The 24552-nt window shown below is 38.1% G+C and overlaps 2 protein-coding genes across 6 annotated transcripts in view; one reads left to right on the forward strand and one right to left on the reverse strand.

Annotated features, from left to right (window-relative positions):
• The window catches only part of ST6GAL2 (ST6 beta-galactoside alpha-2,6-sialyltransferase 2), a 174412-nt gene extending 157963 nt beyond the window's left edge, over positions 1 to 16449 (forward strand). For all 5 annotated transcript variants that reach the window (XM_058019329.1, XM_058019327.1, XM_058019328.1 and 2 more), the window contains one exon: positions 11526 to 16449. In XM_058019329.1, coding sequence (XP_057875312.1) covers positions 11526 to 11800 — 275 coding nt within the window. In that variant the 3' untranslated portion in view covers positions 11801 to 16449. The remainder of the gene's footprint in view (positions 1 to 11525) is intronic.
• The window catches only part of LOC131080761 (pinopsin-like), a 70300-nt gene continuing 54998 nt past the window's right edge, over positions 9251 to 24552 (reverse strand). Inside the window, exon 4 of the mRNA XM_058019331.1 lies at positions 9251 to 9466. Coding sequence (XP_057875314.1) covers positions 9251 to 9466 — 216 coding nt within the window. The remainder of the gene's footprint in view (positions 9467 to 24552) is intronic.

A 24552-nucleotide genomic window follows, 5' to 3' on the forward strand; every position in this document is an offset into this window, starting at 1 on the left:
TGTACAGTGTGCTTTATACAGAATCAATGACTAGCAAAAACACACAGTATAGAACTAGAAAACAGCTGGGTGAATTTGATGTTCTGCTTTCTTGCCCTTTGCATCCATACTATGTCTATCATATCCATAAAACATGCATATATCTATGAGAAATTCGTATTGTTCCATATTAATATATCTTTTGAGGACCTAGTCAATTCTGAAGTTCCTCATTGGGATCATGGAGCAGAGAATCCTCAGATGGCAGATCATGTAGGCAGGATGAAATCAATGGCAGGCCGAGCTGTATTCTCTACATAGGCCAAGGGCTTCTAGTGCTCAGTTTGAGCACTTCTCTTCTTCACTGGAAGCAATAGAGTTTCACTGTATTTTTTTTGGTCCTTCCTTAGTATTTCTGAGGGCACAATTTGGCACTCTGCCCACAGCAGGTCCTGTGTGTGGACAGGTCTAAAGGATGCAAGTAGGCAGAGTGGCAAGGCTGAGTCAGGGTCATCCTGGCTTATGCTTCTAGACTCACAGGGCAGTAGAGCTTCAAATACCATCTTCTGCTTTGGAAACTCCGTCCTTTCCTCACTGACATTGTGAAATTGATCTGTTAGGTATTTGCTGCAGTCAGAAAATGGTTTGGTTTTTTTTCTTTGTATTTGAATCTGAAAGCAAAGACACCTGAGATTGCATCTGACATGGGAAAATCAGTTTTGAACATTTATCTTGGGTTCTGTATGCAGTAGTAGCATCCTAGGTCACCTTGGAGCACACCAAAGGCCTTAGAGAGGATGCAGAAGCTCCCAGAGAGAGAATACAAAGGTTTCTGGGAGATGCCCATCTTTACCTTGAGTGGGTTGTGCATACCTGGAACATGAGTGGAAGGTAAGGGAGGCCTGGTGTGTTGTTGGAGGGGGCCTTGGCAGTTGGTTACTTCTTGAAGTGAGGTTTTTTTGGAACCTGCTTGTAAAAATTCACAGGGAGAAGACAGCGAAATGATCTCACCAGCTGCATTTTGCAAAAGTGTTTCTTGTAGCAATGAAGCTGTTGATAAAAATAGGTTAACAGCTGCTGATTGTAAGAATATTGAAGAGGATCATTGTGCTGTCAATCTGTACTTCCACCATACATATAAAACACTTCAAAAGCTTTCTTTGAAGAAATGGAATTAATTTCACTATGAGACTAGAACAGCAATCTTCAATCCCAAATCTAAATGTTAGTGACAAAAAATATCCTTCAAGCAGAGAAAGCTTTGAAAATATAAACCATTAAACAAGCAAAATTTTAACAACAAAAGCTACGCAGATAAATATACTCTGTGTACAGAGGCAAATTTGCCTTCTTCTCTAGTGGGAATTTTATTTATATTGTTCTTTTCCAAGGAGCAGTGCTTTTTGGTAGGCTGTTACTAACTTTAAATAACCAAGGTATTGAGCTTATTGAATGTCATATCCACCCCATTTCATAACCAGATACTGTTCTGATAGATGTATTGTAGATATTTTATTAGGGAGAGTCTTCCTGTTTTGATGACCTTATTGAATTAATGTCTATGTATTGCACAAGTAACATAATCTAAGAAAGAGCAAATGCATATTGTCAGGGACATGAAGGGTAAGATAAAGCATAAAAAATAGAATGCAGCTTGGCAGAAAGCTGAAAAGTCCTGTTGGTCTTCAGTTCAGGTATCTCTCAATCACTCATGCAGCAAATAATCCTGTTGGAACTGAGGCTGGCAGACACAAATAGTGTACTTGTATGAAAGGGGAATGCTGAATATTGAGCTTCTACCTGATCTTATAAAATCTATAAAATTATTTCCTATAGAATTAGTAGAAAGATTGAGTAAGTGATGGCCATTATAAAATATGAGTGTCTTAATTTCAACAAGAGAAAATAATTTATTAAATTACCACACTACTAAATGCCACTGTACTTAAAACAGCTAAATTAAGGAAATAGACTGTTGTTAAATAGGGATATGAATTTTTACAGAGATATACATTCCTGAATCTGAGCAATTTCCAGCAAGGACTATGATGATTTTAATCATATAGAAAAGGTTACAAAAATGGTTCTGAGTCAAGTGAGGCACTTTTGTTCCAAGCTTTTTAGCTTCCATTAGACCCAATTTACAAAATTGGACAAATGTATAAATTAAAACATGGAAACATCCGAATGTTTCTTTTCACAAGTGTCAAGAATGTTTCAGCATGGTCTTACACTGTTTCTTCAGTAATTATATTTTTCTCCTGACAATTGTATATATTCCTGCACTTGGCACTATTTATAAGAAACTGAATCTTGCCAAAGGGAGGATGTTGGTGGAATGTGTCCTCAAGGTGTTCTTCTGCAGCAATGAGTCAGCATCCTTCCACAGTGACTTATGTCAGGGGAATCTTTTAACATGGTTAATAACTGTATTACAGTACTTAAGTCACAATATTATTAAATCTCTCAGAAAGGGAGCCAGTGGGGAAGAGGAAGTCTCTCACGTGCTTTGATTTTAGAGGAATGAGAGAGAGAGAGAAGAGGTAGAAATTGTCCCCTGGTTTTTCACTGCCTGGGAGCTAGGGAAAATAATGGGTTTCGCACTTCCTGGCCCCCCTGCCTCCCTCAAACCTTGCTAGGTCAGCTCTGCACAGGCTCAGTGTTGCTGAGGAGAGGCAGCAGCATTTGATAGCTGTGGATGGGTGAGGGAAGCACAGGGCATGTCCCAGCTGTGGAGGGGAAATGGGAGGATGGGAAGAGCAGGATTGGTTTGGGGAGGGATGGTTTGTGGATAAACGTCCAACAGGGTAAACCAACCTTTTGATTTTAATCTGGGAGTCTCTTTTGGTTTGTTTCCTGAGACACCAGCATGGACTTTAGCTGGCTTATAACTTTGCCTTTTGTGACATGTCATAGCTTAACTAATGCCACTCCTCACAATAAACCATTTCTTTGTCTTCCTAGTCTAATCCTTATAAGAGCTTTGAGAAGCCATTTCTTCATATTTTTGCATTGCTTTTGCAGCTGCTGCCTTCACGCTTCTAAACAAATTTCTGCACAGTATTCTCATCATCTTGCATTAGCATTAGGCAATTGCCATGGTGGCTTTTCACAGTTAAAGTTGTTGGTTCACATTTGGCTGAAAATAAGTTTGCTAAATGAGTATTGATATGTTTACATCTCATCTTGGACTTGGATCTATGCCATTTCTCTCAGAAGATAGATAAGCTTCCAACCATCAAACCTCAGACTTGGATTCCACTGGCAAATCCTAAATTAACACTGTTACTAGGGAAGGATTTGCCCTACCTTTTGGCAGAAGTAAGTCACCTCTCACTTCCTGTTAATAAGTCTTTCATTGTGAAATGTGAACTCAGTGTTCCTCCCTTCTTTCTGTACATATCAAAGCTCAGTTTTTAATTGAATCTGGTAGTATATAAAGTGTCAGTCACTAATGTTGCAATTCTGCTGTAAGAACTGACTATTCCTGTACCGTCTTTGGTACCCAATGCAAACAGCCTATTCTGACCTCAAATTTTTGTCATCTGAAGACCAGGAGTAAAACTGCAGAGTTTCCCAAGGGCAGCATTCTGTGCTTATTGGATGGGATGGCACATTAGCATTTGGAAATTCTGAGAGCTTTTTAATAATGTCGAGATCATATAAAGGCTTTTCTTTGGAGATTTTGCTCCTGTCCACTGTTTACTTAGTGGATTTTCTATAAATTCCTACTTACCATAGTCCATCAGTACACTTTCCTGATTTACCTCTTCAGAGGTGACTTTAATTGAAATTCACATTTTTGTACTGTTAGAGAGCAGTGACTTTTATCTTTTTAAAAGCTAGCTGAAAGCTGTGACTGCAGTATTTTGGTTTGTTTTCAATCAAAACATGACCTGTGTAGATTCTTATATTTTAGGCTGTCACTGTAGGTGGTAGTTTTGATATGTGCTAGAAAATTTAGCATAACATACAGTCCACTGAACACAAAATAACTAAGCCCAGGTTACTTTATTGTTGGGAGAAGGGAAATGTTGCTTGAGGCTTTACAGTTGACATTCCAGCTTTAACAGTTATGCATCAGTAATAGTCGATAACATTATTTTAATCTTCATTTGCATGCATCAAGACAATAGTACAAGCAAGGCTATCATTGCACTGGAACATTAGCAGGTTGTTGTATGACTAAGAACTTAAATTTAAATCAGCTTTGGAGAGCATGTTGCATAGCAGTATACAGCTGACCTCCAGCTCTGCCTAGAAAAAATGAACTTTCATGAACTGAAAGAAACAAATGGACATATTAAGAGTTGCCTTTGTTGCTGTAATTCAGTTGCTTTAACATCAGTTGGTGCAGGAGCAGAATAATGCTCACTCTTGCCAGCTCAGTGTTGTTCAAGTATTAGCCCACAAATAAATAATACCTCCAATACTAAGCTTCAAATTATTCTTACTCTAACAAAAAGCACGCTGAAATTTGAGTGTCTCCTCCCACTTCTCAAAATGGAGACATAAAAAAGCAAACTCTCCTCTTAAATCACATTTAAAAATTTATTATTCTAGTGTGCTACCCAAAATTAAACAATACATTTAGAATTACATTATATTACTGGTCAGTATTTTCCAGTCTAGGCTCATATTACAGAATGTATTATTGTGATTAATGTAGAGCTTTTTGCATTCACCAAGTTATAAACATGTAATTTTCAAGGTCTACTATGTAATGCTAGTATCTATACATCAAAGATGACAAGTATTGCACAAATTATTAAGCTTAGGCACAGGGCCATTTGGTGACAATTCTTTGATAAATAATTTGTTTTTCTTGTGGTTTATATTTTTCACATAGTTCATGAACTTACCAGAGGTGAGAGAACCCTCTTTAAGAAACAAAGTGTTTAAAAAAGCCAGAGCTATTTTTACTGCATGTACCAAAGAATAACTGAGGCACATTTGGCCCAGTTTCAAGGAGTTTCCTGTGGTATCTGCAATCCAGTCAAGACAGACTATAGTAGTAGACTATCACATAGAATATTGTAACTTCTAAATGCTTTATGCTTATTTGTAATGCTTTCAAATACACAAACTTACTAGTATATACAGCTAAATTATTTTCTGTAACTGAATTTACAATGTGTGTGAAATGATACATTATGGGAATGAATCAGATTATGTATATTTAAATGTTTTCAACATCTCTTTCATGATGTTATAATGATTCTGTGTTCTTGATGAATGTTTGAGTTACACTTGTAATTCTAGATGCTTTCATACAGCATCTTTTGATTGAGATATATTAAACTATATTTTATTTATTTGTAAACTAGAAAACATTCTTTTTTAAATTAGAGTGCAAACCACAATGCTTAATTGTACCATACAATATTCATGTTGGAAAATCAAAATCTTTGGAATTATTCAAATTGCCAAGAACAAATAACAAAAAAAATTTTCTCCTTATGATTAGAATCCATAGAGCATGTTCATTTGTAAAAACCATCCATGCAAGGAATTTAATCTTCATATAATTCTGGTTTAAATGTCCTCAGTGCAGATTGTATAAGCTATGTTTATTTGTGCCATTTGGACTGAGTTTAAACTATACCCAACACTTCCTAACATGAAGGGCATCTTCCTAATAGGAAAAAATAAAATTACTACACTACACTTGATCTTAACCAAAATGCCAAGAAGAGAAAACACACTTTTCTAAGATTTTTGAAATACTGATATGTAATATTTCAAAATACGTGATACTCTTTTGGCAATCTACAATTGCCCTGTTATAGCAAAGTTGCATTTGACTGTTTCTCTGACAACCACATCATTTCTTTGGAATAATAATTTTATAGTATTTCTAAAAGAGTATTCTATGCTCACAATTCTTTTTTTTTCTTTCTTTTTTTAAAATGTTCAGTTGGGTGTTCATGAACATTGCTGTTCAATTATAAAGCATTCACAAAGCACACCTTTGAATGTTCTACCACAAAATAGACAGAATTATTTTGCATTTTTACATTTTTACAATTGTAATCCAAATGGGACTTAAAAAAAATCGAGCAAGGGTATTAGAATTAGATTAGAGTGGCCTATGCAGAATTATCTTCAGTTGTGATTTTGAATGTCTGGTAGCACCAGCTACGTTTGTCAAAACTAAAATCAGGCTGGATAACCCTGACCTTTTCATTAATGTGAAACGTGGATTGGATATTTAAGATCTAAAAAGCTTTTCTAGAGTTAGATGCTATAGACAGCCTATAGACTTTCAGGTTTTGCATTTTCTGAAGTTGTGCACTTCTACTGGCCTTCCCTAAATACTTTGTAATTCTGTTCCTACTCCCATTCCCATACCTTAGTATTTATGAGTGGTAGAAAAAAACCCCATATCTCCCATCAGCTTAATCCTTGCACCTAAATTTGCCATATCTGTTTGGTCCATGTCTGGGTCAGTCAGAGAGTGGGATTTGTGCTTCCTGACTGCAGCTGGTTCCAGTGCAGGTCTGTACTTGTGTTAGTCACCCTCAGAATTATTAGAGAAAAAAATACCTCAAATATTGCTGTGAGCCCCAAATTGTCCTCAACCTGTGAAATTTTCATCCCATACTGGGAGTACAGCTATCCATGCTGCTTCTCAGGCTTCTCCTATAGCCAACAGAAAAAAAAAAACAGGACATTCTGGGGAATGGCTTGTATGATCCATTAGACATGCACTGCTTCCTAAAAGTGCCCGCTTTCTTGCGCTGACTGCAAGGGAGCCTGTGATACTGCACCAGGGGCACATTTGATCATGCCTATTTCTTCTCATTGTGCTTCTGGAAAAGAAGCACAGATTATATTATTTTCCATGTTGCTCCAAAAGCTACTTACACAGGAGAGTAGAGGAGAAGGTTCTTGATAGCCAAGTACCAGACTCTTATTTTTGGTTTCAAGTCAATGGAGAGAAACAACACGAAAGGGACAATTCTCTATAAGTGAACTATTCAACACATCCTAAAGGAGATCCTAAAATAAGTCAGATGAGTTTTGCCCTAGAAATACCTGTCTCCTGCATTGTCTGTAAGGAATGCTTTAAACCAGCAAGGTCAGAGATGGGCATGAACAACTCAGTAAGATTAATTCTGTCCAGACTCTGTATTGTGTTGGGACAATGACTGTCTTATCCTGTTTATTAATAGCTCCTTAGGTCACATGTAAGACAGTCTGTGCTGTTTTATATATATAATGATTGTAAATTGACGTGAAAATTGTTTTAAGGACTGTTAGCAAAGACAAATATTGAAGTGTATCATATGGAAATTCTTCACCTTACAGGCTATCAAACAATGAGGTTTTCATTCATACTTATAATCCTGGAGGAGTGTTGAGATATGGAACAAAGTCGATGCAGATTGAATTGGTTGTGTTGAACTGGGCAGTGATGTGAAAAGTACAGACAAAAGAAATAAGTGCAAAGACCTACTCAGAGGGTGGTACAGGGATAGGACATAAACAAGGCACACTTTGGCACTACAAGTGTGGGAGAAAATGCTGAGAAATTCAGCCACAAAAGAGAAACTTAGAAAGCAGTAATACAGACAGAAATGTGTAAAGGTAACAATTGGGAAGCAACTTTGGACTTCTCAGAATAGACAGGCAAGCAAAATGAGTTAATGGAGCCCAGATTAAGTCTGAAAGCAGTTAGGCACATTCCTCTTCTTTAGCTTTGAGACTGCAACCAAAACATTAAAGTTCAAACACAATGTAAAAAATATTTTTTGGGGGTCATGTAAGTGGCACAAAGCAATTGGTGATTTAAAAAATGTACATCACTGAAGCTAAATGGAGGAGAGAAGGGAAGGTAGATGAAAATATAGACAGCTTGGCACACTTATATCTGCTGGATAAAGATGTCAGTAGCCCCCTGCACTGTTAAAACCAAGCAAAGAGAGGAGTTAAAGAGTGGTATGAAAAAATATGGGATTGAATGTGAGACCTGTAGTCCAGGGAGCTTTGTTGGCAGTGCTGTTTTAGGGACGTAGGAAAAACAACCTAGACACATGGCATTAGGAAAAATATAGAATAAAACCTGAATATATCTTAGTACATGGGCTGATGTAAATGTCCTAGTGGTCTAAATTGCTGCTATTCTTTTAAAGATGCTCAATTAACATTTTTTGTAAATTGAGTTTGCAGCAATGGCTCTACAACACTAGGGCTGTCCCCTGTGGAGGGGTTTCAAATACTCCAAGGCATGAGACAGAAATTAAACCATTTCTTCTCTATTTTAGAGAGGACTTTATTTGTACAAAAAAGATGGCTTCCTTTCCAAAAAGAACATTTTTTTTATTCTTCTCCATCCCTTTGTTTTCTTGTTTTGGTTTTTTTTGAAAGCAGTGCAGAACAGCAGGAGCAGATCATTTCAAGGGAGAATCTGGGGGCTCTGCCAGCTAAGTAGAGGGCCCTACCTCCTCAGGTTCATGTGTTATCCTGCATCTCACCCACAGACAGCTTGGATGAAAATCCTGGTTGTACCACACTGTTGGTCCCATGGGCTGGAGGTCTGTTGTGTTAGAGGTGCTAAAGGAAGAACAGCCTGGCACTGACCATTGTTTTTGCCCAGACTAGAGCTTGAGTATTTGACATGTACACAAAGCCTGTTGGAAGTGCCAGGTGTGCTCCTGATTCCACCAGGACAGATAAGCCTCTAGCACAGGGACAGTTCTGTGTGTGGTAATCTCTAGTAGTTGTTGTAGCTCATCATTCAGACTTCAACACAAGAATATGCTATAACTTAGTGGATACCACTCAAAAATAGTCTGCCAAGTCAATGTCTTTCCTCCTGCCAAACATCATTGTCCAGCACAAGCAAAAATGTAAGCAGAAGTTATGGTTATTTATCAACAACCTAGACTGAAGTCCCAAGACAGAGTCTGAGTGGAACCAGGCAGGAAAAGTAAGGAGCTAAAGTAGATAGTCCAGTGTGCCTTTTTGGTTGATTCTGGACAACACTGAACCACTAGAAGGTAAAACTCTTCCACTTCTAAGTCCTCCATTAACTAATTTACAGGAAAGTCAATGATACTGCTTAAAATTTTGTCATTGTTGAACCATATCTGGGGCTAAGTGATTAATTTTCTGTTTTTAAGAAGTCACAATTTTTGTTCTTGGCAGTTTTTCAATCCCACAAATCGCAACTTCCTTTATTACTTGTAGAGCTAGCTTGGTAATGTGGTAGTGAAATAATAAAACATACTTTGGTTAAGGCTTTTACTTTCCATCAGAGCCAGTTTTTCTAAGATGTTGGTGGTATAGCTTTTGAAGTTGTCTCTGGGCACAGGAGAGAAGTCATTTTACTGTCTGTTTCTGGATGTGGTTCATTATTGCACACGTTTCCACCATCTGCCTTCTGATCCAGCTGGATAACAGTTACCTTGGAATGGTAGGTGGGCTCTCCATCAGTGGAGGAAGGAGGTTGGCAGTGGAAAAGCTGGCGAAAGCATTTGTAAAACTAAAACAACAAAAAACCAAACAATTCTAGATATAGCTGCTTGGCAGGTCACGGTTCAGAGCATCTCTATAATATCTTCAATGCAAGGAAACTTGGTTTATTAGGATTGTACTTTTTTTTCAAATAGGGATTAAATACTTTTTCACCATGAATATGTGTTTCTTGCTGCTTAAGACTAAAGTACACTCAAATTTGAGAACTTCAGAATCTATATGCTTAGTTTTTCTAACACTGTAGATTCTGTAGAGTGTAAAGCTGTAAACAATTATAAAATATTTTCAGAACCTTTAATTTATGTTAAAATATTTTAATCATAGAAATAATTGGTTTTCAGTTACTTCACACATCAGGCAGGGAAAAGTCATTTTGATAATCTAATGATACACAGCAGGGAGAACATAGGGTTCTTTTCATTAGGAAGCATTGAAATCCCTGCATTCCCAAACTGCAAAATGAACTTGAGAAAATGGCTTTGCTTAATTAAGAAACAAAAGTAATTTTTTATGTTCATTCATTTCACTTCTGAGATCTACCCAAAACACCTTTGATGATGCCAAAGCTGTTGTGTAGACAAAAGCCCCAAACAACAGTTACATTAATTCTCATCTGCAAGTGCCAAGTGAGCAGAGTTACACCCCTACCTCCCCTGAGAGCTGACAATCCTATTCCACAGATAGAGATACCAGTAATGATACAAGTGCCTCAATACATTTTCTACACAAATTTATTTTCTAAGTGAAATCTTAAAAAAAAAAAGAATGGCGTCCAAAACTTACTTCATGTCATTTTCCTTTTGCATGGCTTTATGAAACAGAAAAATCTTCCAGGAGCTGTGATTGATGTGAAAGTATTATAGTTTAGGCAATGTTGTTGGTCATTATCTGGTACTAGTCCATCTGAAAATGTGCAGCTACAACAGCAATATTTCTCTTGTTTCAAGGCTATAAAGACTGCAATTGATGGTGCTGATGATAGTGTGCCATTGGCATGTGGCAGAAAAAAATGGGTTGGCATTTTGTGGATTTCTCCTTGCTGGAACAAGGAAGCGATGAGGGGCTTTTTCTTATGGCAGCACTGCTTTAAGTAGGAATTCATCTCTGGTGCCTCTCCATGAGACTTGTCTGAAGCTGTGGGCTTCTGTGCCACCACTTCGTGGCTGATGTTTCTTTATATGCCCTTCTGCATGTGTTGCTGCTTAGAGAGAAGCAAGTGGATGGGGAAAGTGGAATTGGTTCAATTTCAGACTAAGAAAGACCAACATTGCAGTAAGGTGGAGATGTTTCAAGGATTCTTGTGAGGAACGTTTTGTGGGCAGTCCATAGAGTAAATGGGGGGAAGTGGGAAAGAGCAGTCTTCTCACTCAGGAGGCTGGTGGTGACATGTGTCGCAGACATTTCTTCACAGAAATCCTTTTTTTCAGATTTCTGTGTCGTCTGGAGGGCAGAGGCCTCAGAAGATAATGTAAACAATTGTTATCAGCTGCTGTGGAATGCGATAAGACGCACCTATTTTGATTAGTGATTAGTTCATGTTCTCATGTTTATAATTAAGGGCCAATTACAAAGAACAAGCTAGGGACAGAGTCCTTAGACACAACTTTGTTATAGATTCTTTCTTTCTTTCTATTCTTAGCCTAGCTTGAGCAGCTCTGCGAACTTCTCTCTTTAATCCTATTAGTATAGTCATAATGTGTTATATATTATATATCAATAAATCCAGCCTTCTGATCAAGAAACAAGATTCACCGTCTCTCTCTCACCCTCAGCGACCCACTCAGGTCTCTGTAATAACATGCAAGTTCTTTACAGGCTTTTCTCTCTTTATGACTGTTATCCTACTCTGTTGACTCTACAGGGACCACAATCTTTATGTATCAGGGACAAGTGAAAGCTGCTCAAATAAAAGGAACAATTGCTTCACTTAATGATTATACAGAATGCTTAAGGTGTGTGGCAGCAAAGAAAAGAAAGAAAGGAAAAATAGATTGGTTGACTGCAGGGAAATTTCTGCAAGAGAAGTGGAAGCTGGTGTTCACTTTTGTTTTCACTTCTTGTGGCAGGTATCCTCATCATGATGTCCATGTGCAATGAAGTGCATGTGTACGAGTACATCCCTTCGGTGCGACAGACCGACCTGTGCCACTACCATGAACTCTACTACGATGCAGCTTGCACCTTAGGGGCCTACCATCCCCTGCTCTACGAGAAGCTCCTGGTGCAGAGGATGAACAAAGGTTTGCAGGATGATCTGTATCGGAAGGGGAAAGTCATTTTGCCAGGGTTCAAAGCTGTCAAGTGCCCCAAACGAAATAATTTCCCACACTTCTGGAAGTAATTATTTCAGAAACAATGTGCAATAAGGTACTACTGCCGTACTATAAACAAGAAGAGAATACTTGAAAAAATATATCTTAGACCAATCTAGTCTTGAGTCTATAAATTGTAATTAAGTAGCAGGCGTGAGAAATTCTTCTTTTCTGAGCCTGAGTATTTATTACTGCTTTGCAAATAGTTACAGAATAAAAGCAAAAGCTTAGTTCATGAAGGTGCAAAGGACATATTTAGGCAGAAATATAATGTATCATTGTTGGTGTGACTGTCAGAATTTGTCGGTGGTCTCATGCCACATATGCTAGACTATAAGTTTTTTTAAATGAATTTATTTAATTGTCAAACCTGGCATTGTGAAACAGCCTCCGTTGTTCATGTATGTACAGAGCGGCCAGTTGAACAATGCAGCATTTCCTGTGACTCCATGGGATTTTCACACTGTCCCAGAATGAAGCAATTGCTACTCCAAGCTATTCACTAGTGCAGTCCTTCACTAGAGCAGACTTTAGTGCCTGTTCCTACACAGGCTCAGTTCCAGGCCTCCAGCTGAACAGGGGTTTAGGGTAGCCCTGAAGTGTGTGCAGTCAGAGATGGCTGCGCACAGCTAAACCAGCTAAACTACCGGATGTGGTTTTGGATGCCAGTCTCCCATGCTCACACCGACTGAAGAGGGAAGAGAGAAACCATTTCTTTGGAGAAAAAAGAACATATTTGTAACCCAATTAGGAAGAAAAACTCTCCCTGAAAGGACTATCAGGAAGGTGTGAGATGGAAATGGTGCCTTCCCCCGGTCTGTACAGATACAAAAGATCCAAAGAAAGCCAAGGGAGGCTGTGCAGCATTCACTGATTACACTGATAAGCAAGCATAGAGGGGCTCACCACTTGTCAACAAAGATAGCATTCAGGAATGTAGACATTATTTTTAGGTGTTTCATTGGTATCTGAATCAAAGTCACTTGTTCACAAGTTCTTGCTGTTCAGAAAGGCAAAGTTTTCTGACAAAAGATGATGATATCAGCATTTTTTACTTAATGCTTGAAAGACTACAACCCAGAAAAGCTGTAATGCCTGCAAAAAAACCTGACAACAGATTGCATATGGAGATGCTTTGATATTTTCATCCATAACACACAAGGACAATATTCTTTAAGGCAATTCTAAAAGTTAATGCTCTAGAGTGGTTTTCTCTCTTTTTTGGTTTGGTTTGGTTTTTTCCCACCTGACTGTACGTTTTCTTTTAGAGTAAGTTCAGCAGGAATATGTGTACACAAAAGCACAGGTATATCCTACTCACGTCCATCCAGTAAAAAAAGCAGACAGCTGAAAGGGACATTGAAAAGAATAGCTGACTGGTTGTAGTAGAAAGTGTTTTTTGTGTTTTGATTTAAGCAAAAAGCCTTTTGCCAGAAAGGCAAAGAAAAGTAAATAATTTTAATGACTATTTCACCTTCAATTGTAATGTAAGGATAATCATAAAATCTTTTTTCTCTTGCTCAGCTCTTTGGGAAGCAGTATTGGAAGGATCTTTTGGAAGGATTATTTTCCTTCCTCGAAATGAGGAATAAATATCTTACATAGGACTTAGCCTTCTTTTTGGGCTTTATGATGATCTTAAGATTCTTCTTGTTGACAGAAATCATGTAGATGATCTAATAACTGTACTTCTGTGTTGTATGGAAAGTTATGTCCATAAGGCATTTTGGTACATATCAAAATTAGTAAGTTTTACTCATACTGGGCTTGGACTTTAGATGTGTTACACACCAATTTCTTTTTAATGTTATGTGTGGTGGCAACTTTCATTCTTGAAGTTAATAACATTCTTATTTAAATGCATGGAGGGTAGATAGCCTACACCGAACTAATCTATTTTTCCATATATTTCATACCCCGTTTGCAAATCATAAGCAGTCTGAACACAGTGCAATTAAATATGTCTCTCTCTGCTGTACCCAGGGTTAGCTATGACATAACTCTAAAGGAAGAAATTTTAGCTTTCTAAGACTAGTGAAGATGCTACTTTTCAATAAGCAGGAACTTCTAGAGTTCCAAAAAGAAAAAAAAATCCCTTTGACTGGCCTGCAACCACTAACTTTTAATTTCGATTTTCACAAAAAGAAAAATGCTAATTGGATTGCTCAACCACCCACAGCAAGATTATGTAGTATTATTTATTCTCTCAATAATTTTTCAGAATAATCAACATAGCTGTTGCTTACACAGAACAAGGCAAATTATAACATTTCATGTAACAAGTGCTAAGCATACCTACTCCATACGTCATTTATATACCAATGCAGAATCAGGTCTGTTATATAAGGAACTGTATGTTTTTTAATTTACTGGACTGCACACTCAAGCCCTTGCAGCCAAAACTTTTTCTTTGCCATATCCTTCTTTATATGGCAGTCAGCCCTCCTTCCATAAGTGCAAATGCAGTTGTCGTAGCACCATCACCTCAGAAGATGCTGCAGAGCTGTGCTGCAAACGTTTGCTCACAGAGGAGGAAGACCAACCTTTGATGCCAACCTTTAAAAAATGAGCCTGGAATGGCTTTCTAACACTGGTATCCACTGTGATGTTTTACTGGTCTGCCTGCTCAAACACAATGTGGTTGTTTAAAGAGCATTTTCTCTCCTACCTTGTCTTGTCCTCCTTCGGATTCTGGCACAAGTGTGAGTGTGTTTGATCTGCTAATTGAGGGCTCCCCTCCACTTGCTGCAAGGGGTGAAGGGGCAGAAATTAAGGGGAAACATAGAGGACCTGCAGAGCTGCTTCTCTCACCTCTTCTTACTCTCTGTGGCATTGGCATTCTGGCTTTCATAAGAGCCCTCAGAGTGTTTTTGAAATCATGGGCATTTCCCCCTCCCTTGTGAGAGCTGAGAAATGTTTGCAAAGAACCACATTCAGTAAATTTAAAACAGTCAACGTGTAACAACACTGAACCACAGCTCTTCTAAAAATAAAGGGTGAGAGTGCTGGGTTTAGATGCATGGTAAATGCAGCAATGTGAAAGGAAGTGTATTTTCTCACCAAGACCATGGGACTTTTTGGGGAAAAGATACAGGCTTGGCTTCATAGCTCTCCCATGTGGCTGTCCCACACTAACAGAGTGGGACAGCACCTAGACAAGAGAGGTTTGCACAAACCTGGTGCATCTCAAGGTGCATCATCAGCCAAGCAATTGCCTCTGCTATTGGGCCCCTGAGCTCCCTTTGCACTTGTAGGCTTTAAATTTATGGAATTTTACTGACAAGTAGGAACAAGTTGCCTTCAAACACTATTGAGCCTCATTTCTGTGCCCTGGTGCTGTGGACAACAGTTAAAGTTAACTGGAACAAACCAGAAACACAGCAGCCGTTTAAGGAAATGCACTGAGTTTATGCTGAATTTAATTATGCTCCTCTTTCCCCACTGTGAATTCTGTAACTTTTCTTACTTGCGGTGCTCTATTATTTTATGCATTCAGTTTTGAATGGTTAAATCAAGGTATTCTTTTGTTAAATTAGAAAAAAATTATGAAATATTTTGCCTCATTTGGAGCCAAAATCTTTTTACTAGAAAAGAATCATTATTTTGTTCAATTCCTCTACAGTTTTAAAGGTTACCTCAGCATAAACTCATAGCTCAGTCCGTCCTTGGATTAAACTGCTACATCTTTTTTTTACCTTGTTGTGCAATTTTATGCTGTAGAAACTCTGGTAAATTCAGTGAAATTACCATGATGTACCTTTGGAGAGAGAGAAGGGTGATATAAACACTAATATATTCTGTACAAATTTAATTTAAGCATTTCTTGTCTTTGGTAAAGACATTTTCTTTGGTGAAGACATCCGAATTCTGAACTTGTTGCTGTAGATCTCTTGCCAAAGTCAGAAAAACCAAAAGAGCTGTTTTTTTTAAATGAAGACAAGTGTCTACACTCACTGGTTGCACAGACTGAGCACAGTCATTTAAGAGACTGATTGAATTGAACAGGAGTTCAAAACACATGTGGAGCAATCCCTAGTGGGGTTTTTTATTTCTTTTTTCTTCAGAAGTTTTTAAGGATGGAAAATGCCATTTGGACGGTGACACAGATGTACTATGAAAGGAGTATTAAATGCATTGGCTGCAACAATAAATGGTTACTATTTTTCCCTTCATGCTTTCTAAAGTTGATGCATATTTAAATGAAATCCTGCTTTGAAGTAGGCAATTCAGAAGCCTGCTGTTAAAATTATTTGAATCTTTCCCAGCATCTGTCCTCTCACACACAAGGAGGATACCTGATTTAAAAATGTTTGAAATTAAAGTAGCCCATGTCAGGGGTACATGAATCACTTGATGAATTTTGACAGTGCAGATGTCTTCTTTCTGGCTTAGCAATCAGATTCAGAATTTTGTTCTTGAAATAAGAGTTGTGTGTAAAAGCCTTACTTTTTCTCATACCATCTCATCACTCTTTAAAATATGTAGTCATTGAACTATTCAAATATAGACTGTGTACTTTTTTAATAGCTTTGAGAATTATTTTGTATGATGATTTTTTTAAATGAATGTGTACTCTAATAACAAACCTTAAGATTTTACAGGAGTCACATTTTTAAGCAGTGTTTGTATACATTTTAACACTTTTTATATTTTCTATTATGATTTTGTATATTTTTATGTATACACAGTGTACAGATTTTTTCCTGTAAATAAAACATTTGTTTTCATTTGTTTAGGAGTGCTGGTCTTTTCATATTGCCTTAAATGAATGACACTGAAATACAGGTGGAACAAAACAGGGAAGGTGCCTGTCAGTTCTGCCCACAATTTCAATGAGATCTCAAACGGAAATGGACAGCTAATCTGACAAGGAGGTTTCGCAGTAAACTACATAAAAGAGGCAAATATTGTAAAGCCAGTTTTATTCTAAAGTGAACATGTGCACCCGAGCAGATGTGCTAGGATTCCCTGGGACAATGTATTCACCATACTGCTCAGTCAATTTCTGAGCAGTAAATTTCTGGTGATTGTCAAGCAAGGAGGTCATGGATTGTCAGGTATGGAGGTCGTGCTCTGATGACTTGGTGATGTACTTGAAATGCTGATACACTTCAGCTAAATGGCTGTGCTACCCATTCAAGGAATCCAGTGTTGTCTTTAAGGGAGAACAGGCTTTTAAATAAATTATTAATTAAAATTAAAAACAGCTTACCAAAGGGAAAATGTAACTTGCCCTTCAGCCTGTGATAAGTACTGTATAATTCAACCACAACAAGCCAGCTCACATCCATTAAATGTGGGGCATAATGCTGCTTTTTGGTAGTGCTTGAACTACACAGGGGCCTGAGTTGGGCCAGTGGAGGTGCTAATCAGTGTTTTCATCCCAGGGACTCATCTTGAGTCCTTGCCAACGAGACAGCTGGCTACACATTAGTGGAATGATAACAGTTGGATTGCCATCATGTACTCTCCTGGCAGACAGGAATCACACAGCTCATCCTGTGTATTGCACCAGCTCCTGACAGGCTGTGTTGAGGGGCTAGTTGCTGCCATGATATGCCAGTAACACCTCTCAGAAAACTCACATCAGTGAGACACTCTAGAGCATAAACTGAATGCTGGGACCTATGCATGAAGCAACTAATTGATACCTTTTAAATCCAGCAACTTTCCTTTTTTTATTTAAAAAACTAGCAAGAAAACATGATCACTGTGTTCACCGTCTATTAAATGCTCAGTCACCTTCACTGTCTGTGACATCAGAGAGGACATTTTTGTCTCACTGCATTCAAACTGTACCTCACCAGGAGGTGTAAATCCATTAACTATATTGTGTGGGGTACAGAGGACATCTTGCTTACACACTATTCTTCAGCAGATTACCTTTCTGATAGTATCTCAGGGAGCCTTGGAGGCAACTCATTTTCAGGTTTATTCCCAAAGTTGCACTGCCCTTTTTTGAACAACATACCTTTATTGGAAGTACCTTTTATTGTTTTACTCATAGAAGCCAGCTGTGTTTCACTTCAGTAGTTCTTAGGGACACAGTTCTATGGACAGGTGAAACTTCATACAGACATTTTGGTCTGTTTATTTGCATTATTAGCTTGCCTGTTGTGATCTGGCTGGAAGACATATCTCAGGGTTTTTAATTCAGCTTGCTGTCTTGACTGCAGCACAAACTTGTGGAAGTGATTCTCCCCCTCTCCTCTGCTCTGGTGAGACCCCAGCTAGAGCGCTGCATCCAGACCTGGGACCTCCAGCATAAGAAGGACATGGACTTGTTGGAGCAAATCCAGAGGAGGCCCACAAAGAGTTCAGAGGTCTTGAGCACCTCTTTTATGAGGAAAGGCTGAGACAGTTAGGGTTGTTCAGCCTGGAGAAGGCTCTGGGGAGACCTTATTGTGGCCTTTCAGTATTTAAAGTGAACTTATGGTACAGGCTTTTTAGTAGGGCCTGTAGCAGTAGGACAAGGAGTAATGGTTTTAATCAAAAATAATGTAGATTTTAACTAGATATAAGAAAGAAATTTTTTATGACAAGCACGGTGAAACACTGGAACAGGTTGTCCAGAGAGGTGGTAGGTGCCCCATCCCTGGAAATAGTCAAGGTCAGATTGGATGAAACTTTGAACAACCTGTCTGAGTTGAAGAAGGTTCTGATCATTGCAAGGGGGTAGGACTAGATGAGCTTTAAAAGTGACCTTCCAACCCAAACTCTTCTGTGATACTGTGATAAGAACAGCTAGTCAAGCAAGGGAGGACTCAGTCTTTTACTATAATCACATCCACCATCTTCTGCAGGTAACTGCACCTGCACATCCCCCATCTTACTGTGGGACTGCATCAATCAGTATGAACAGAGCACTAGCACCTGTGGGTTTTTTTCCAGGACTTACGTTCTAGCTTTCCTGGTATCTTGGTCTTCCTAGGGTCACAAATTTGATTGCTTCATCAGAATAGCATGGATTTATCTGCTGTACCCCAAAATTTACCAATGTCTACTCCATATAGGTATCCTTCCTTGTTTTTTTAGATTCTACTTTCTTACACAGTAAGTTACTCCAAAGAATGCACTTCAAGAAAATGGCAGTACTGTTATGGAAGTATAGTCTGACCCCAAGTCTTTATGCCTTAATAACCAAGGCAAATAAGCCCTGTTATTGCCTTTTCCTAAAATAAAGCTAAGTAAATGCGTATTTAGTTTGATAAAAATATTAACTGATTATATTAAGCTATCTGAGAAGTATTATAATGAAGTAATATAGTGTTGTTTTTTTTTTTTAACTGGTGGCAGAATAGCCAGCAGAAGACTGGCAGCACAAGTAGGTTGTGACAGATCACAGGGGGAATCATTGCTGGTCTGATTGCTGGATTCTTAGAGATTATTAAATAGAGATCCAGTAAAAGGAAGGGGGAGAGACAAAGAATTATGAAAGACACCAAGAAAACAGAAAGAAACAGTTAGAAGATGTACCATAACAGATAGGCAGGACTGTGGCTTTTTCCTAATAGTCACTTGGGTTTGGCATTTTTTTTTCTTACGGTTTTTTCTGCACTTTTTAAAGAAACCCAACTCATCTGTTGGTGCTTATATTGCTGCTGTCAGGTTTAGTGTGCTGGGATGTGATCTTAAAATGAAGAACTATAGCAAAGCTAACAACAGACTTCTGCTGGAGTTCAGCTTCTTTGTAAACAAATTAATCCTACAAATTTAACTGAGAAAAGACTAACAGGGTTACACTGCTACATTCTGAACAACCTCCTCCCTGTGCTTATAGTCATCTGTATGATAACTGAAATAAGACAACTAATTTCCTCTGGTGACCTGTTTCTGCACATAGACAAATACAAATCAAATTTCTACTTGGTTCCAAGATGCTGACAGGCAGGGGATAATTACTGTAGCAATAATTCCTTATAAGCTTGTGAGAGGACTCCAGAACCCTGAGGGTTACTGAAGGCAGGCAATAGGCATCACAGGTGCCTTGGTTTTATGGAAGCAGCCAGAGGGGAAAACTACTGCCAGTGCTGACTCCAGGCTGTGTCAGCTGCTGTTAATTACCTTGCTCCCAGTCAGTTGTCTGACTGCAACTGAGCTGTCTGATTAAAATATTTTACTGCCCTACCTTCTAAACAGTAGCTGTTTTCCACCCTCATTCCTGGAGCACTGATGGAGAGGTTGTACTGGCTGCATCCTGCGCTGCTGCTACTGTGTGCAGCAGGTTTGTCTCCTGTGGAAGTGAGGCCCTCAGGGTGGAGGACGTGGGAATGTTGGTAATGGAAGAGGTTTGGGCAAATCTGGATTGTTTTGGTTTGCATAAATCTAAAAGGCTTTGGTTTATCTTTTAAGATAAAAATTTTTTTCTTTATCTTCTTGTTTGGTGATAGCAGTTATAGGAAGCATAACGTGAATGCACCTCAAGTTAGAGTTCATGACTTCATGACATCATGACTGATGTTCTGCTAACTAGGCAGCATTCTCAGTCTAAAATATCTACACTTTGGACTAAGACAAGCAAAATGTAAGTTTTTCATTTGCCAAATTAAATTTTTTTGGGAAATTAAGGCAAGAAACATGCAACATGTGTCTTGGGCAAGCTAGATGTGCCAGAGGTCTACCCCCAGGCCCAGCCCATGAGGCACATGAGCCAGGAGGTTTATACAAAGTGCTGTGTCCTGAGCATGAAGAAGAAAGTTGACCAGAAAAGTGGGGAAGGTTTGGTTCTGGACCTCTTTCTGAGCCTGCTCTTTCAGGAGTCTTAGCTGATGCTTCCAACTGGATCAAGCACCATTACTTTTCTCCCGTAGCAATATTCCTCTTTGAAAGTGTTGGCTTGTTTTTCAGTTATTTCCAGTGCTTGCTTTTTTTCTATATAAATGAAATTATAAGCTATCTGATGGGCCTAATTTAGATTTTACAAATGTATGGGGCTGAATGTAGCTGTCAGGACATTAGGCATTTTAATGAGCTACAACCCAAGTAGAGATAAGAAGAAAATGTGTAAGCTGTTACCAAAATAATATTAACAGAGTTGTTCCATGGTAGAAAAGCAAGGAAGGCAGAAACAACAGGGCATATCGCATGTCTGAGAAATATTGCCTCATTTTCATGGTTATAACATGCTATTCACATAATTATCTTAAAATACTCCTTTTAGGTAAGTCCCCATGAAACATGTGCTCTCATATAAAGCTAACAAAGTGAGAGATCAAAGCTAAAGGGATCATAAAGCAGGGATAGTTATTTTGTCAGAGGAAACAGAGAGAAACTTTCTTTGCCCATACTTCAGTGTAATCAGCATGGCTGCTGAACTTCAAAGGGATTGGTTATGCACATGAAAGCAAATATTAACAATACTCCTGTGTCTTCAATGCACACTGGTTTAAGACAGCACCTGGTTGCTTTCAATGGGTTTATCACTGCAGGAAAACCAGACCAGTTCTCATATTTATCTCATAAACGCTCTTCCCTGGCCTTAAACAGAGTTACTAAACCCCATACAGTATACAATACAAGTAACATGTGAAGTTAATTCCTCCTACCTAAAAGAAACTTAAGAGTTTCCTAAAGAAAGATGAGGAACTTCAGTAAATAGCAAAAAAAAAAAAAAAAAAAAAAAAAAAAAAAAAAAAAGGATCCTCCCTCTGTTTTCTATTCCCATTTCATAAGTTACATAAGTTAGACTGTTTAGGGTTTTGCAGTGTGATTGATGGATCCTGACTAACAGCTAACAGAGGCAGCAGCAAATTTACCAGTCCCTACAGTAACATTCTACTTTGTAAGGAGAAATGAAGGGTCTATTACCACCATAATATGGGATGAGTGATTCCCAGATAATTTTAAAATAACTCTCATTTTGCTGAAAGTTCAAAGCATAACAATGAGAAGTATTTTGACACTTGAAAAATCTATGTGTTTGTTTAGTTACAGTTAATACGCTGCTCTGCTGACCTAGTTTTTTCTTTTATTTTCAATTCTTCAGCTATAGACTCTAGATCAGCCCAAATGGATTAAAATGAAGACTATGGCTGACTGTGATGGGTTTATACTGGTATATTCCTGCCCCAATCTTGCTATGAATATAGTACATTATGAAATATTTGTAAAAATGTGATCTTATTGTGTTGGGGGGGGGGTGTTTGTGATTGGGTGGATTTCTTTTTGGGGGGAGTAGGTTATGAACTGCCTGTCTCTGGCTATGTAACACATTTAGGGAAAGCAGATCTTCCAGATGTTCCTTACAGAGTTTCATTAAGGCTGAAGCCCAGAACCCTGCACAAGGAAATCCAAAGTGCTCTTTCCATGAGGTTATTTTTGTAGTAAAATACCAATGGCTATCTTCCCTTGTGAATTTCTCAGGGTCTTTTTGCTTGAGTGTTGGTCACTCTTGCATTCTTTTAAATCACACACACCTAGAAACTTCAGCAGCTCTTGAACATTTTACCCACTGATTCTTCTTTCTTGGCACTAATTAATTCTACCTTTGGCTAAAACATAAGTTCTTACAAGCCTCCTCCTCCCCTTGATATACTGACTACCTGCCCTTTTGCTTCTGTTGCCCAAAATTACATTTCCATCAGTTTCTATGAATGAAATACAGGAAGTTCTTTGATATGGGAATGCTGGAAGAACCTTTTAAATGCCAGATAAGCATTCTACTGCTGGATGTGGGCACTTAACACTTTATCAAGAAATGAGAGGTGCAGTACAGTAAGCTGTAGGTATAAAGGATGAGGACTGAGTCTTCCCTGGGTTTTACTTTTATCTTGGCTTGCAGGCAATTAGGTATTGATTTTAATCAAGGCAGAATTAGAAATTACCTAGAGGGGGTTGATTTGTGACTGTGTTTTTGTAGCACTCATTTGGTTTTATGTGTGAGTAATGCAATAACAGAACCCTTTGGGCTGAGAAATCAGAATTTCTCTTCTGACAAAATTTTTAATTCTTCTCTAATTTCTTTCTCATATTGAACAAAACCAAAACAAATTATCAAAGAATTCCAGACAAAACTGCAGACTGTTAAAATATCCAGTTACATGTAGATGTTTTGATGGATTTATAGTTCAACTTCATTCTGACTGTCCCCCTATAAATTAGATCACTGGGCTGGGCTCCATTTCACTGCATGACCTACCCCTCGCTGAGCCACTGCTGAACCACATGAGGGATGCATTCTGGTAAGAGAGCTTGATCTGCTGGGTGAAAGATACTGTCCTTCTTCAAAAGAAGATACTTTTGACAAGATCCAAGGTGTAGAAGCTTAAGCATGGAGACCTGAGCTGAAATGTCCTTTTTTCTTCCCCACTGAAAATAAAATTGGCTAAATTAGCAGCTTCTCTAATATTGAAGAAGCCACATTTCGTGCTGAAAAAATGCTTTACTATGAAATTGACTAACAAGTGACACACATGCCTGGTTTTTGTTTTCTAATTCACATAGAAATTCCTTGATTCCAAGCTGGTGCTTGCTGTGAGAGAGGTGAAGAGTTGTGAAGGTGAAAAGGAAGACAAGTGATATAAGTTTTTGGTTGACCTTTGAATCCTGCTTGTAGTGAATTTCTATTGGCCTAAAGCCAGCAAACACAGAAGTCCTGTAAAGCCTTGGGTGAGTTGTAAGGTCTTGAGTAAGTGTTTTCCCTGCAGGGTTTGAACATTTCTTCTGAAGCAAGGTCATCCATAAAGTACTCAGCATGCAATGGTTGTTCTTTATGTAGCAGACCTCTTGTGTATATTTCAATGCACCCATTTCTGAAAATCTGATTCTAATTTAGATAAAGGGATTTAAGAGGCCACTGTAGAGCTGATGTTCTTGTTTTCAGTTCAGATTCTGAAGATGATAAAAATAATCAAGAGAGTTAGATACTGCAAACAAGACAGAAACAAGATAACTCCTACTACATTGAGGTGTTCTTTCTCTATTAACATCCAGTGAATGCCTAAAAAGTTTCCCAAATTAAATACCCAGTTCCAAGCATGCCTACCAACATTATAATTTGAATATTGGTTTTGAACATGAAATTATGCAAAGAACTAAACTAGTTTGCACTAGCAATGTGGGGGTAGAAAGTGATCTGTTTATGGTATCTCAGCATGAAGAAAAGACAACTACCAAAGAAGAAGGGCTTTTTGAGAAATACAGATTTATAAACTAGATACAAATACATTTAGTTTGAGAGCAGTTATTATACTAAACATCAGGGGAACAAAGCTCTGTAATAGCTTCTACTTCAAAAGACAATGATCCTTCAAATTTATTTTCATTTGCACACGGTCAGATTTCTGAATTGCATTAAATTATGCCGTTTATAATGAAAAGGAGGTTATTCTAATGAATTACAGGCCTAGTACAGTTTTATGTTGTATTTTCCATACTGTGGCAATGATTATTTCTTTGAGTACAGCAGATTTTTTGTCTTGGAGGAAGAAGGACTTCAGGATAAAATCATAAAATAAAGTTTTACAGATTTGAATTAGAATTGTCCAGCAAGTTCATGAGGGTATGAGCATTAATCTAACTTTTAATCCTCAAATTTCTCCTGCTATAGAACTAGGATGATAATAATCATATGTTTCACAAGGATACCAAGATTAACTCAATTAAAAATATTTATTTAGCGGAGGTTACATAAATGCTGAAAAATATTCTCTGTCTAGGAAAACCCATTTTGGTTTTTCTCCATCCATCTAATCTGAAACAATTGTTGCTTCAATTCTTAGTAAGAGACATGACTGCAAAGATATGCCTGGTACACACAGTAAAACTCTGAGAAGTAATCTCA

This window comes from Melospiza georgiana, chromosome 2 (assembly GCF_028018845.1).
Source record: "Melospiza georgiana isolate bMelGeo1 chromosome 2, bMelGeo1.pri, whole genome shotgun sequence".
In the NCBI taxonomy this organism is placed as follows: domain Eukaryota; kingdom Metazoa; phylum Chordata; class Aves; order Passeriformes; family Passerellidae; genus Melospiza; species Melospiza georgiana.